This window comes from Anabrus simplex, chromosome 2 (genome assembly GCF_040414725.1).
Source record: "Anabrus simplex isolate iqAnaSimp1 chromosome 2, ASM4041472v1, whole genome shotgun sequence".
NCBI lineage: Eukaryota > Metazoa > Arthropoda > Insecta > Orthoptera > Tettigoniidae > Anabrus > Anabrus simplex.
The window spans coordinates 1,072,000,906-1,072,017,034 of record NC_090266.1 but is presented as its reverse complement, the minus strand read 5'-3'; the positions used below and the strand labels follow the sequence as shown (position 1 = coordinate 1,072,017,034).

Here is a 16,129-nt window from a genome sequence, read left to right as displayed (position 1 = left end):
GCGTTGAGGCCTTCGGTTCAGAGGGTCCCGGGTTCGATTCCTGTCCGGGTTGGGGATTTTAATTGCACGTGATTGATTCTTCTGGCTCGCAGACTGGTTGTTTGTTTTTATCCCAACACTCTCTTCTTCACATTCAGAGAACACACCACACTACCAACCACCTCAGAAACACGCAGTAGTGAATACATCTCTCCACAGAGGGTTGGCGTCAGGAAGGACATCAAGCCATAAAACAGGGTCAAATCCACTTGTGTGACACAGTTCACACCCGCGACCCCATAGATGTGGGAAAAAGCTGTAGAATAAGAATAGGAATAAGAATGCAGACATGTCAGTATTTGCTAAATGAAACTGAAAGCAATATGGAACCATGGAAGTACAGCAACTAACATGTCATCCCTCTTTCCATTGAAGGACAACTGGTCATTACAGTAACGTACACAGTAGTAATGTAATATTATATTTCATTTCAATAAAGTAATCCATACTTTATTGAAAGATTACATTTGTACAGTATAAAGATAATACTAATTTAAAATTGATATTTTACCTTCAGTGCACATAGGCCGATAATATTATGAATAGGCATCCTTGGCTTTGAGCCAGCCAATCAAAGAACAGCACTCAAGAAGCACATCACTCCAAAATCAAACCGATTTGAATCAGCATGGGACGACTTTCACTACCTAGCTACCCTGTGCTGCAGGAGGAGTATTGCACCAAGCATGGCATAAATGACAAGCGGTTCAATACATTTTACCAAAATGGTCAGAATGTTATTAGTGCATAAACACACAAAAAGCATAATTTACTGGAATTATCTAAGGTCAGTGAAGTGGAGGAATCTTCTGAGCTTTCAAATGGGCCCGAAAAATGGCTGAACCATACATAGAAGTAGCTAGTACCCGGATTTTTTTCAGAAATAATGTCTCAGTACAGGTTTCTGTAGTATGATCATTAACATACACAGTGCAAAAACTACATACATTTCCTCCACAGTAACAGGTACACATTCATTTACCCTCAATCAGAACAGAAATATCATAGCGTGTGACCGTACGCGATGTTGAGCATAAATATCTGCCTATACTACTATCATCTTTACGAACTTGACAGTAGAAAACAACTGATAATTTTTCACACAGGACATAAGCAGTTATTTGAAGCATTCTGAGACCCATAATTTGTCGTAAACATTTCCCTTTGCCCTCTGTAATTATCCATGTCTTCTCACACAAACCCACCATCAATAACATTACGGCCAATATTTTCCCGTGTATCAAAATCAACATCAATGTCACGATCACTACTTTTACACTCAAATTCTATATCCTAGTCCTTGCTTAATGAAATGAAACTTTCCGTATCATCATTCGTTAGTTTTCGAATTCGCGATTACAAGAAAACGTTTAGCAGCCATGATGTCAACAACAGAACTTGTTGGTTTTTCAGACGCGATATTATACGTAATCGATAAAAAACTTGATAGATACACACATCAAATGAAAGATCGATGCTTTGTCTACAGATATATCTTACTACATTTGTAATAGTTCAAGAAATATTCGCTATACTGTAGCGTGCCCAGGGGTAAATACCCTCTATGACGATGCCTCCATTCCTATATAAACATCCGACTAACTCAGGGTTGGGCAGAGAGTGGGTTGGTCGTCGATGGGTCAGGCTAAAAGTCGAAGTTCCGCACTTAAATATAAGTAAATAACAGGAAAATGGAGGTATAACTCGAATGAGAAACGATAATATGGGTTAGGATGAGTTTATTCACAAATATCCCCGAATCATGCTAATAAAAAAAATGAAGTAAATCAAAGAACAAAAATTACATTACAAAATCCCAAAATTAAAGAAAGAACTGGACATTAGAAACGTTAATTGATCAGAATTAAATGTGAAATGAAGTATCAAACACAACATTGAATACTTGAAAACTTTTAGGAATAATCTTCTTCTGATAGTCCATTCATTGTTCATGTCACATAATAATATACGTACGCATATACTGATACGTATTTATTTCGGATGGAGTAACACACTATAAGTTATCACATTGATACGGGTTTGTAATTTAATTTGAGTCGTTGCAAGATTAAACGTTAAAGGAAAATTACAATAAAAGAAAATTACGATGAAAGGAAAATTAAGATAAAAGTAAAATTAAGACGCAATGCAACATGTTATGAATTATGAAAAATACTAGTGGCATTTCCCTACGCTATATTTACAATAAACAAAAATAAGCAAAGTATCACATCTATTTACATCGGATAAAGAGAAGGAAATCTTACATACTACACTGATTCGACACGTGAATCGCGGTTCACCAAAAGAATCTAGTGAGAACTAGATTGACCATCAATATTACTCAGCACTTGGGCTGTTCCCCATTAAACAACAAGACAACATATCGAACAACATGAAACATCACAAAACACCATCCTGTAAGAGAAAAACATATAATTATCTTCATAAAACATGTGGAAAGCAATGGGCAACATTGCCTTCTTCTGCTGCATTTGCGCACTCAAAAGCGCGATCATCCGTCATGTATTTCTTGCTATGCTGTGAGCTGAAAGGAAATGTTGGAACTCAACACTGTACTAAGGCTTGGTTTCTTTCCGCCAAGATTGTATCATGGAAATACCATCTCATTCATGCTGTCTAAGTAAACACGGCCAATAAATAAGCTTGTGAGGCAATATTATCTTTCTTTAGCTATACGGAAACTCACGTACAATCGTACTCTTTCCTAGCATGCTTCGACAATTATAACACTCATCAGACTCATTGGTCTGGAATCAATCCCGTCAATTCTGATAATTAATATTCTCTCAGAAGACAATAGCAGGTACATATCCACTGCACATCATTCTTTCACTTATCAGGCATTCAATCGGCCTGCATAATCACTTTATAACTCCGCATGCATTATAACCTCTTATATCTCTTACAATTCTCATCAGCCTTTTACATTATGAGATCAGGTTCGTTTCCTGTACCAATCATTGGGCAAAACAGTTTCCAACCTAAGTCATAAGATCCTATTCTTTCAACATCGTTATGCAGCTCCTTACTGTTCAGCTCCTGAAATACCATGCGTCATGCAATTTAACTGTTAATAACTCTCTAAATGACCAAAATTTAATTGAATTTACACTCAACGTAGCAAGTGTTTAACTTAGATAATTGGATGGACTTGTCAGTCTAATCCTCCTAACCCTAATATACACGGAAAAATCGGAATAATACTAAGCTAAATTAGCATGCATAAATTAACAACAAATAATCCTAACAACTCCCTCATTATCCCATCTAACTATTCATAAATAAAAATAAAAATATAGAGAACATGCATTTCTCTCTTATCCGTATATACAACAATATAAAGGTGAAATAAACACATGCCGTCAGGCTTACTTTACGTTAAAGAAAATCCCTACACTAAACTGCACTAGTATTTTAACATAACCCATATAACATTCCATAATTAAAACATGCGCCTTATCTTGGACGACTCTCCAGACACATGGCAGCGGCTCACATCCCTGCTTCGTTAGGTGTTTACTCCATGTTGATCACTGCTTTAACACATAGAAATACTCTTTCTTCTTCCATGGGCGATGCCATCTTCTTGCTGAAGGTTATTGAACACTGCAACACAGAAGGCTTTGGATGAGTATCTCTTCACCGCTCAATTCTGCACGTGCCGAACAACCCTTTCTTGGCTATAAACTCAGCGAATACACTGACACACAAATATACTTGAAATTTAACACATTAGGGTATATATACCCAGTTATTGAGAGCGGTTCGCGGTACGGATTGAGAGTTCCTCGTGAAACGCGACCAACATGAAAATATGAGACAGCGGAACGTCTCTCCTTCACTTTCCAAACGGTGGCTAATTATCACCGTCTATTTACTGGTAGTAAACTTTATGCTATAAAATGATCTGCAATTAACTCTGCACCAGTTAATTTATTCAACTGCACGACTGAAACACTGTTTAATAATACAGATGTTGATTCCCATAGGGAATTTGTAATATTTGTTCCGAATGAGTAAATTTATAATACCAATATAAATGGTCCGTTATTGGACATTATAAATTTTCCAGCTAACTCATTCCTGGTTGCCAGCGTATCGCCCTCGTGTGCTAGGCTGGGCTCATCAGTTGGTACCTAGCACACCTACCAAGACGCATGGCTAGTGCATACCGTGGAGGCCACTGCGTAGGCCAATTGTAGCCACCGGCAGTGCCAATGCACTATGAAACACTCTGTCTCACTACTAAAAATTGATGCCTGCTTGGCCATCAGATAATACAGATGTTGATTCCCATAGGGAATCTGTAATATTTGTTCCGAATGAGTAAATTTATAATACCAATATAAATGGTCCGTTATTGGACATTATAAATTTTCCAGCTAACTCATTCCTGGTTGCCAGCATTTCGCCCTCGTGTGCTAGGCTGGGCTCATCAGTTGGTACCTAGCACACGCAGTGGCCTCCACGGTATGCACTAGCCATGCGTCTTGGCAGGTGTGCTAGGTACCAACTGATGAGCCCAGCCTAGCACACGAGGGCGAAATGCTGGCAACCAGGAATGAGTTAGCTGGAAAATTTATAATGTCCAATAACGGACCATTTATATTGGTGTTATAAATTTACTCATTCGGAACAAATATTACAGATTCCCTATGGGAATCAACATCTGTATTATCTGATGGCCAAGCAGGCATCAATTTTTAGTAGTGAGACAGAGTGTCTCATAGTGCATTGGCACTGCTGGTGGCTACAATTGGCCTACGCAGTGGCCTCCACGGTATGCACTAGCCATGCATCTTGGCAGGTGTGCTAGGTACCAACTGATGAGCCCAGCCTAGCACACGAGGGCAAAACGCTGGCAACCAGGAATGAGTTAGCTGGAAAATTTATAATGTCCAATAACGGACCATTTATATTGGTATTATGAAACACTGTTTAGCGGTCTTAAAAACCATATACTGTTACTGATATATTCACGTGGCAACTTTCACGTACAATTCTTCTCAGAGCACAGCGACCAACGTTCACATCACGTCAGTATCCACGATCAAAGTGACACTCTCCATAGCTTGAGGTGCTTAGGAAGCGTGGCTAACGCCGTTCTCACTATGGTATTCCCGCATGTCTAGACAAACCACCAATCAGAATGCTTGCCATTCATAATGACACAATATTAATTATAACATACCAATAAAACACAGTTCAAATAATATCAAATCTCTTCCTATAATTTTTATATTGTACTCCTGATCATATTTCACTTGTAGACCTGTGGAAATCCGTCAAACAACAGAATTGATTTCAAGCAACTGTCCATGTTGGTCAACCGGGGATTATGACTTTGCGCGATGTAGACTCCATATTTGCCACATCCACGCGTTCTCATTGGCTGAATATTTCTCATGGTCAACACCTTGTACACGTGCCAAGATGTGCCAACTCCTAGTGATGCTAAGCCTTTCTCACAGTCCCGAGGAAGTGTTGGGCAATATCCAGCGACTTGATGTCTCCATAGACTTCCGGTCTCAGCTATCCTGCGATTCATTACTTTACCATATATGACTAAAATTTGTATCAATACAATGTATATATTATGTCAAATAATGATCTGAGTATCTCTTATGTGCCGGCAGGATACGGCTCAATATAGAAGCACAAATCAGAAGCTGCTATTTGCGTGCAATGTACGTCACTCCGCTACAGAGAGCGTTTGGGAGCATGGGTGCAGTGTACGGCAGTCCACGTTGAGTGGGTAAGAGAGGAGCAGAGTGAAGAGGGATAAGAGGTGCCGGCATGAAAGCCACAATTGAAATATATGTGTTTGTTTAGCATCTCTCAGCTTCATGTGTGAAGAGAAAAGAGTGATGAGTGCTGAGTGAAGAGTAATTCACCTCGCATGTTCGTACCCTTACTGGTCAGCTGTACTTCCTGGATGGGAAAAGTCGCTGTTTTGCTCCCCAGTAGAGCCATTACATTACATTCAATATTCCTCTAAATTTAAATGAGAATTCAGTGTCTGGATTAAAATTAAATTACAAAGCAGCTGACGATATTCGATAAGCATGGCTCAATATGGGATAAAGACCCAATGGCAAATAGTAATTCATTAATGTGTGTGAATCATCATCTAAAATATATCATAGGTAACTACATTCCTTCTGGTGCAAAAATGATTGTTCTTGGGGGGAGATTTCATAAAGGTTTATGCCTGTTTTGCCACATGCATATCGCCAAACAATTATTTAGTTGTAATTGTATGAAATAGTCTTCTCTTAACCCTTCTTCAAAACATGCCACTTACATAAAAATATGCATTCAAAACCTCATAAAAATAAATTTGTTGTGTTTTTTTTTTTTTTTTTTGCCCGAAATTGGTAAGGGCGAATACCCCTCTTTAGATGGTGATGGATCAAATGTTATTGAACTACAAGCCAGAATTTTAGTACATGATAATATTGTGATTGAACTTTATAGCAAAAAATTCACTTCTGGGAGAGATGACATCATTTCCTCAAAGGTTGCAGTTCTTAATTAATTTTAAATTCATTGGGCTTATACCCGGTAGTTCAAAACCATATACTAGCGTCAACAGATTAATACTGAAGATGAAAGCTAACTACTTCATTTTCCTGCATAATTCTTGAATTCCTGCAAATTAATTGTTTGCCTCCACATATTCTTATTCTAAAAATTGGAGCCACAGTTATGCTCCTTAGAAATTAGAACGTTTCCCAACGGCTCCAAAATGAAACTAGATTAGGCCTAATTCTAAGAAGTATGTATGAAAATTTTTTTAGATTTGGAAATAATAAGTGGAGATAAAGATGGATAGAGAGTTCTAATCCCTTGAATTGACTTAACGACTCCAATAAAACACTTTAATTTTCTTTCAAGAGGCATCAATTTCCAATTCGCTTGACATAAAACTCAAGGGACGTAAAAGTCTCTATTTACCTCAGTCAGTTTTCAACCATGGCCAGTTAAATGTAATGTCAAGAGAGTGCCAAAAGGTAATTGTGCAAGGAATGCACCGAGCAAGTTGCTGCTTGGTATGGGTCGCGTAGCTATCAGCTTGCATTCGGGAGTTAGTGAGTTTGAACCCCACTGTCGGCAGCTCTGAAGATGGTTTTCCGTGGTTTCCCATTTTCACACCAGGCAAATGCTGGGGCTGTAGCTTTATTAAGACCATGGTCGCTTCCTTCCCACTTCTAGCCATTTCATATCCCATTGTCGCCGTAAGACCTACTGTATCTATGTCGGTGCGACGCAAAGAAAATAGTAAAAAAAAAAAATACAAGGAATGTCGTATATGAGGAAATCATTCAATAAATATTTACCCCATTGACCGTTATGTCTTGATGGGTTTCAGCTAGTTGTTGTTTTTGTTGTTGTTGTTGTTATTATTATTATTATTATTATTATTATTATTATTATTATTATTATTATTATTATTATTATTATTATTATTATTATTATTGGTTTAATGTCACACTAACACATCAAATATTTTTCGGCTGCACAAGGAATGGGAAGGTAGTGGCCATGGCCTTAATTAAGTTTGAGAGTGAAAATCTTATATCACAGAAAACCATCTTCATGGCTGCCAACGGTAGGATTGGAACCCACTATCTCCTGAATGCGAGCTCAACTTCCCAAACCTAGCCCTTTTCCGTCCTTATGTCAGTGAAAATCTTTGGTGGGTTAGTGTGACATTAACCCACCACCAAAAAGAAAAAAAGTAAAGTTATGTTAAGCTGAACCCTGTTAAATGGTTTTAGCGCTTGTATTTTTCAATATTCAATCATAAAATAATGTACAAATTTACAAAACATCAGTGGATTTTAATGAACTGCCTTCTCATAACTCGCTTATCAAATATTTCATTTTTTGGTTCGAAAGTGCTTCTCTTTCCTTAGTTTCATTTTTGTAACTAAAATTTCTTATTCATCTGCAACTTGATTTGCAGACATATCTGTAGCCATGGTCCTTTTTATGGTTGACAAAAATATTTTCAGGAAACTGTAGACAAAATAGAGCCAAAATAGTGACTGTGGGTCCTTTAAGAATGTTTTCAAGATTGTTGAGCATTTGGCTGATAAATATCTATGATTCTATTCGCAGATGGTTCAAGGAAAGTCACCTAGTAACTATTTGTATTTTACTTCTATGAACTGGGCCGATGACCTAGATGTTAGGCGACTTTAAACAACAAACATCACTTCTGCGAACTGACAAAACTCCTTCAACCCTTCAACTCTAGTTGTGTAAATATGGAAATATTGGAAAATTTTGTTTTCAACAATTTCAGTGTCTATAGATAGAATGTGAGCACTAGTCTTATACTCCATTATATACAGTACAGTATGTGTTACAGTGAGACTCTGTGAGTTACTGTTGCAGTTGTCCCCAGAGAAAGCGACTATTTTATCTGTTATATCGAATTTATGTAACACATCCATGATAATATCGTCCCTGTAAAGGCATAGTATCGTAAGTGACATTTTTGACAAAATTGTCATTACAATGTTTGTACGTCAGTCAGACTCCACCGCACATGCTGGCAAAGTATTGTAAGCACCAAATGAATGTAGAGGGTAAAAGCTACGTAAAAACACCAGGTTATCGTAAGCACCAGTCATTACATCTTAAGAGCCTGAGTTAGAATCTTGTAATTTGCGTACAGATTATCGTAAGTAACAAGAATTAATTCTGCAGGGAATGTGAGATGCGTCAGTTTCATTGTTCGTGACGGTTATCGGTCATTGCTGCGGTACACATTTTAGAGTTGCCTCAATTCAATTTTGCACTTGAAATATAAGGCAAAGCCTGTTGGCGGATCCATTGCATGTTGATGGACAGCTAATATACTAGTGGAATGCAGAAGAAGGGCGGGAAAGGAATAGAAGAGCCGCTTCATCTGACAGACTTGACTGAGCAAATACGGTCAGTAACTAAACAAATCGGTATGCAAAGATTTTTATGAAATTGCTGAGAATGAGAAAAGGAAAAATTATTAACATCTGTTGAGAGGAATGAAGAATTTATTAAAATTGTATGAGCTGATATGAATAATGAAATAAATTATATAGGCCTAAATGTTAATATTCTTGACTGCACATCTGTCCTGTATTTTAATGTCACGTATCTGGCAACCCTGATTAGAAATGTTAAGTTCCGTAAAGAGTTCCATCCTGCTTTGCTGATCCCTAAGATAGAGACTCTGTATATCATACAAAGGGCACTAGGAAAGTTTTGCAATACGCAAAAATGGTTGGCTGGACACCCCTGTTATGGTGAGGGATGAAAAGAGGGGTGAAAACTGGTCTAGAAGACAGCAAGGCACAACCTTCACACCAGTTGTTACCAAGAAGTGTAGTCTAAAGGTGAATATCGTGCAATTATCCGCTACAAATTTGCTCGTGGATTAACTGTTGACCAGTGCCTGGAGGAAATGACTCCTGTGCTGGGGAAAGACTGTCCACATCGGACAACAATTTTCCGCTGGTACAAAGAGTTCCAGAGGGGAAATTTTGGGGTTGAAGACGATCCTCGTTCTGGGCGACCTTCTGAATCAGTGACTAAGGAAAACATTGAAGCTGTGAGGAAGATGTTGCAGCAAGAGAGGCGGTTGACATATCGGCAGGTAGAAGAGACCCTCCACATCCCTGCACCAGCTATTCATTCAATTCTACATCACCATCTCCATGTTAGAAAGCTTTGTTCCCTTTGGGTGCCCCATTCACTTTCAGAGGAACAAAGGGAACATTGAGTGAAATGGTGTTGAAAAATGCTAAAACAGTTTGAAAATGGGACTTCGCATAACCTCAATAGCATTGTTACAGGTGACGAAACTTGGCTTTATTATTATGATGCCCCAAAAAAATTCTAGAACAAGGTGTGGCTGTTTGAAGATGCGGGTTCTCCTGTGACTGTGCGAAAGTCAAGGTCAGTGGAGAAACGCATGATTGCAGTATTCTTCACTAAACGGGGCATCCTGACTCGGGTTGTGCTAGAAACACAAAGGACAGTTACTGCGAAGTGGTACAGTGAGACTTGTCTGTCTCAGGTCATCCAGGCTCTCAAGCAGCTCTGTCCAATGTCACGGCTCAACACTTGGCTCTTGCATCACAACAATGCTCCAGCACATCGTGCAAATGTAACAATGGATTTTCTTGCCAGATCAGGGTTGACTGTGCTTGATCACCCTCCATACAGTCCTGATCTTACCCCATGTGACTTCGCAGTCGTTCCAGAAGTGAAGTTGAAGCTGAAAAGGCGGCATTTGCATCCGACGAGGAGCTTCTGGCAGCATGGGATCAAGAGTGTGAAAATGTAACCGAAGAAAAGTGGCAGAGTTGGTTCAGTGACTGGTTTCGACGTATGGAGAAGTGTATTGAGTGTGGTGGAAATTATTTTGAAAAAGACTAAAGCGTTCACTCACATTGAAAAACTTTCCTAGTGCCGTTTGTATCTGCTTCTTCTTGAGCTAATTTACGTACTTCCCATATTGGTTAAACATTCCAGCTTCCAGTTGGTGTACAATATGTCGTGCCAAGAGTCATCAGCTTTACTTCATTCTGGCTAGTTTTCATCTTGGTTTCTTTGAAAGGAGAATTTACAAAGAGTGAGTCATGGGCCACAGCTTCCAGTTCTGGTGATGGGCCTGTCATTCAAGCATCCATATCTACAGTTCTCGGTTCTTGAGGCAGAGTTTAGGCATTTCCTCCCAACTTAACAGTTATGGTTTCCCACTAATACTTGGTTAGATGATTGCGATGGTTACCCACTGGGCAATAGGGTTGCCACATTTCTATGCCAGTTAGAAGTCTACTGAACATCGAAGATAGTATAATAATAATAATATTTCTGAATTTTGAGGCAGATAATATGATGGAGGAAAAAATGTAGAAAGCCTGTATATTATTAGATTGGAAGGTAAGTGATTATTGAACAATGGTAATACTAACAGACAGAATAAAAACTAAGAACTGACATTACCAAGTATTGCCTTGTTACTTATAATGGTTTACAGTAATCGGTTTGCATATATTATCCTATGAATTTTTGTGAAAAAATATCCAACTTTATGTACTGTACCTATGCAAGTAATGGAGATTTTAAAAATGGAACATACAACCACGAGAATTCAGTCCTGAATATAAACACAGACAAAATATAAACAATCCTGCGGCTCATACTTCTTAGGAGCTTGGACTTCGAGGGCTACTGCTGCCCAGGTTTACATGACAAAGTCTGCTCCCAGTCATATCAGGTAACTCCTCAGTTGGTCTCATGAGGCTGAGTGAACCCTGTCCCAGGCCTCGATCCGGTATATCGAGCTGGAAATCAAACCCTGGGCCTTTGGAGTAGAGGTATTCAGTATTCGGGAGATAGTGGATTCAAACCCCACTGTCAGCAACCCTTAAGATGGTTTTCCGTGGTTTCCCATTTTTACACCAGGCTGTACCTTAATTAAGGCCACGGCTGCTTCCTTTCCACTCCTAGTCCTTTCCTGTCCCATCGTCGCCATAAGACTTCTCTGTGTTAGAGTGATGTAAAGGAACTTGTAAGAGGTGGACATGCTATTCCTACACCACAGTGCTTTCAGAATAAACATGAATTGCCGAAAATGCTGGAAAATCCTGATGTCTTAATTCTTTACTTTTGAAAGAAAGCACCACAGGTACAGTTATATGAAACCAATTGACAGTCACATGTATACAAACTGAGTGTGGTAGGCTGATCACTGCAAGTTCACATTAATGCACACTTGGCATATAACAGGTTAATTACGTACGTGTTCTTGTTGACACTCATGATATCATTAAGGTTATATTGATTAAGAAAAGAATGTATATGATGTACTGTAAGTTTCACCATTTCTAATATATGAGCCATTTTCTCACAAATCTGTTAGTTTATTTTCCTCACTTATTTCAGAATTGTCAAGCTCCTGAACAGGAGGTGGTACACCATGAAGACCATGAAGAAGCAGAGCAGGCTGAGCATACTGTCCGTCAGTCAACTTCATATCCGTCGTGCTGCCAATGTTCAGAAAACCTTTCAGGGAAAATACCATTCGAGTATAGTAACTACAAATTCTGTACCATAAAATGTCTAAAACTGCATAGAATAAATGAAAAGGCAAATAAGTAATATTGAAAGAATTGGTATGACAAAGTTAAGCATAATTATCATTCATGATGTTTTGGTTTAGTAACAAGTATGACAAAAATTACCCATGCTAATATCCTAACCTTTTCACTATAGCAGACTCTTATTTACTCTAATCTGTTCATCATATTCCATTCTTGGTTTCTCTCATCTGTTCTGAACCACCACACTTCCCATTAAAACTGTGTGAATTAGTCCTGAATGTCTCAAATGAGTTTAATCAGTCAGTTTGTTCTGGTCAAAATTCACCAAATCCTTCTGTCACCAATTTGATTTTGTACCTTGTCACTTGTGACCCAAGGGACTCAATTCATCTTCTGCATTCTTCTGTAATGCCACAATTCAAATTCTTCTGTTTCCTTCTTTCTACACAAGTATTTGTCCTTGTTTCACTTTCTTTTTTACAGAAGTTAAATGTTACACGAACACCTACAGGTTTGCAGTAAGACTGGAATAAGCGTGGTCGGTCAAAGACTTGGAAGGTAGCGGCCTAATGGGGAATCAAACCCTTCCATTTGAATTAAGCATGTCTTTATCACCTCAGCTAGGCAGCATCTGATAGTCATGTAAACCTTTACAATTTTGGTGGTTATAGGCTTCATGTTCATTTTGATGACAACAGTCAGTTTACTGTGCTCGTCATGGCAGTGAACGCATTGCCTTACTTTCTTAGTCATTATTATAGTAACTTTCGTATTTCTTGCTTTTGATATCGTGATACCATTATACATCAGCTGAAACATATTTGGCTTGACGGTAAGGATGTTATCATCAAGAAGCTGTACTGGAATTGGACAGTTCACATCAAAATTGGAGACCGCATTACTGAAGCGATTAAGAAACAAATATAAGTAAAGCAATGATGTATCCTTTCTCCAATCCTTTGTAGATTATCCTCTGAAGCTATTTTGCAAATCACCCATGATGAAGTTGTTACAGGAATCAAGATCAACAGAAAGTAAATAAACACCATCTTCTATGCAGATAACACCATGAAACTAGCTGACAATTTAGAAGACCTTCAGTTCCTATGGAACACAGTCATTGAATTGAGCGAGGATACAAGATACAAATTCTTGCATTCCTGAAAAAAGGACAGTATGGAGATATTGTACCTTCCCCGTAAAGAAATTCATCCACTTCTTGTCTTCTGTAAGGGTGTACATTATTGTTTGCTAATAATAACTCTGAATGCACTGTCCCTGAGAAATGCCGAGCTGAGTTGCTCAAATGGTAGAGTGCTGACTTTCTGAGTCCAAGATGGTAGTTCAATACCAACTCTGTCTGATGCTATTCAAAAGTGCTGAAATATGCCAGCCTTGTGTTGGTAGATTTACCAGTACCTTAAAGAACTTATGCTGGAAAAATATCCTTGGCACCTGAGCAGCCCTGATGTAAAAAGTTAGTGCGATGTAAAATAAACACAACTGCTGCTGTTGCTGCTGCTGCTACTGCTGATACCTATGAAATACTTCCCTTGAGGTAGTACTTTGCCTTTGTACCTCTGAGCATAAACGGTATTTCCAGTGAAGATATATAACTACTGAATATGGTGTTAGATCAAAGCAGTACTCCACTACCACCAAACTTGTCCCTTTTTTTTTTTTTTTAATGTTCTTAGGGTAGTAACAGATTTTGTGTTTGTTCATATATTATTCCTGCACCTAGTTCCATGTGCTAACCTTGTATTATTGAAGAAAATTGCATGCAAGATTTCACTTTCATAGGTGATAGCCTTTGCAACTGCTGCTGTAACTTTTTATTGTTCTCAGCTACTGAGAGGATCTGGCTAATGGTAATTACCAGCTGCCAATTCTCATGTTGTTTGTGAAAGTAAGTAACACTGTTTGACAACTTTGACAAATTGCATTCTTTTTGTGCCTAGTTTCTTGATAAATTTATGCATGTCTAACATAATTTTGGACAATGCACGTATGTACAGAAGAAAACTAGGCAGCCAAATATACTGTAACTATGAAGAAAAAAACATGGATAAGGCAGTAAATCCATTAAAGCTGGTAAAAATATCTTCTGAGAAAGTTGTGGTGGTTTTTCAGGTACTGTAGTCGAATCTTCAGAATAAAGTAAACCATATAATCCTAAAGCAGTTGGAGCACCATCTGTCTTGGATAATGAAGAACAGTAAATGCTAGTGCATCATAGGCTTAGATATCCTCCCACTTATTTTCAATACATCGTAAAAGGAAGAAAGAAGAAACGATTTAAGTTCATAGAATCTTCCTGGTTGTGAATGGACAAGATCATTCTTGAAGAAATATGTGTACATTCTTTTTGTTCACCTGTCTGAAAATATAAAAAGAACTCTTGCAGAAGTCAGCCTTAAATCTGTAAGAGAATTTTTTGAGAATTTGCAGCCACCATTAGTCATGGTCTCACCTGAAAACATCATTGTCAAGAGGGGTATCAAGCATGCTAAGAGAATAATTGATACCTCCAAGATGAGCTCCAAGCTAGAACTAAGAAGTTTATGCATCATGAGCTACAGTGTGGCAGTAGGAAGCATGCCAGAGAATATGTTGGTGTGGCAGCACGGGACGGTCACGTAATGGAAAGCAGGTATGGGAATCTTCTTCCTCCACACAAACTGTAGAAGGTGGAGCATTTGCAGGACACTTGGCAAGAAGGTACCAGGTACAGAAGCAAACATATTTGGTTTGATCTGCCTATCTTTGAAGATTGGCTCATAATGATGGCACTTCTGCACTTGAAACAATTGAATGGAAGAAATCCGATGATTGGGGACAGTTTATCTAGCCATGTCTCATTATCAGTAATATTCATGAATGTGAGAAAAGCATTTCATTCATTCTTTATCCACCAAACAGCATGCATATTCTACAGCTATTAGATATATCATCGTTAGGCCCTTTTAAAAAATGTGGAATGGTGTGTTAATGGACTGGAAAATATGAACATGTGGCCCTGTATCTAGAGATGATTTTTCCTCACTTCTGAAAGGGACCACTGGAGAAGATAGAAGTACGAAAAGTAAACAAATATAAGAAGTGGTTTCTGAAGCATGGAACTGACTCCTTTCAATCCCCAGAGAGTCCTGAAGAAATCATGACATAGTTCTGATCCAGAAGAAAGACCCTAATGTGGGTCCTCGAGTTTTGAGATGATGCTATTGCAAGCTCATTTGATTGTTGAAAGCAATTTGAAGACTACCATTGGTTTGCTAAGCTACCATGGATGCGGGGCTTAATGGCTCAGACGGTTGAGGCGCTGGCCTTCTGACCCCAACTTGGCAGGTTCGATCCTGACTCAGTCCGGTGGTATTTGAAGGTGCTCAAATACATCAGCCTCGTGTCTGTAGATTTACTGGCATGTAAAAGAACTCCTGCGGGACTAAATTCCGGCACCTCGGCGTCTCCGAAAACCGTAAAAAGTAGTTAGTGGGACGTAAATCAAATAATATTATTATTATTATTATTATTATTATTATTATTATTATTGCTACTATAGATCTTCGCATCGATACTTCGTTATGCACTAGATGGTCGGTGCCTGACATGTATTTCCTCATGTCAGTTAAGTCTATGGTTTACCTGCCAATACTCGGGAGACTGATTGCAGTGGTTGCCCACTTGGCGACAGGGTCGCCACAACCCTTTGCACAAGATCCAGGTGGCCAGGAAATGACTAAACTACAGGAACTCTACAGGGCAAAAAAACTTACAGCTAAGAGGATAGTAAGAGAAGAGGAAGAAAAAAAAACAATGGAATGAGTTTGTGGAAAAGTTGGAAGAGGACAGCAGAGGAAACAAGAAACTTCTTTACAGAGTAATTAAAAACAAGTGAGATAACCTGGAAGACATCAAGGTAATAGAGCAGGGCAGTGGATCAGTAGTACGAGAGGAAGATGGAA

The 16,129-nt window shown here is 38.6% G+C and overlaps 1 protein-coding gene across 1 annotated transcript in view; it reads left to right on the top strand.

Moving 5' to 3' along the window:
• LOC136863778 (tRNA endonuclease ANKZF1) overlaps positions 1 to 12,222 on the top strand; it is a 170,270-nt gene extending 158,048 nt beyond the window's left edge. Inside the window, exon 12 of the mRNA XM_067140130.2 lies at positions 12,007 to 12,222. Within this exon, the coding sequence (XP_066996231.2) occupies positions 12,007 to 12,222 (216 nt within the window). The remainder of the gene's footprint in view (positions 1 to 12,006) is intronic.
• The last annotated feature ends 3,907 nt before the right edge of the window (positions 12,223 to 16,129 follow it).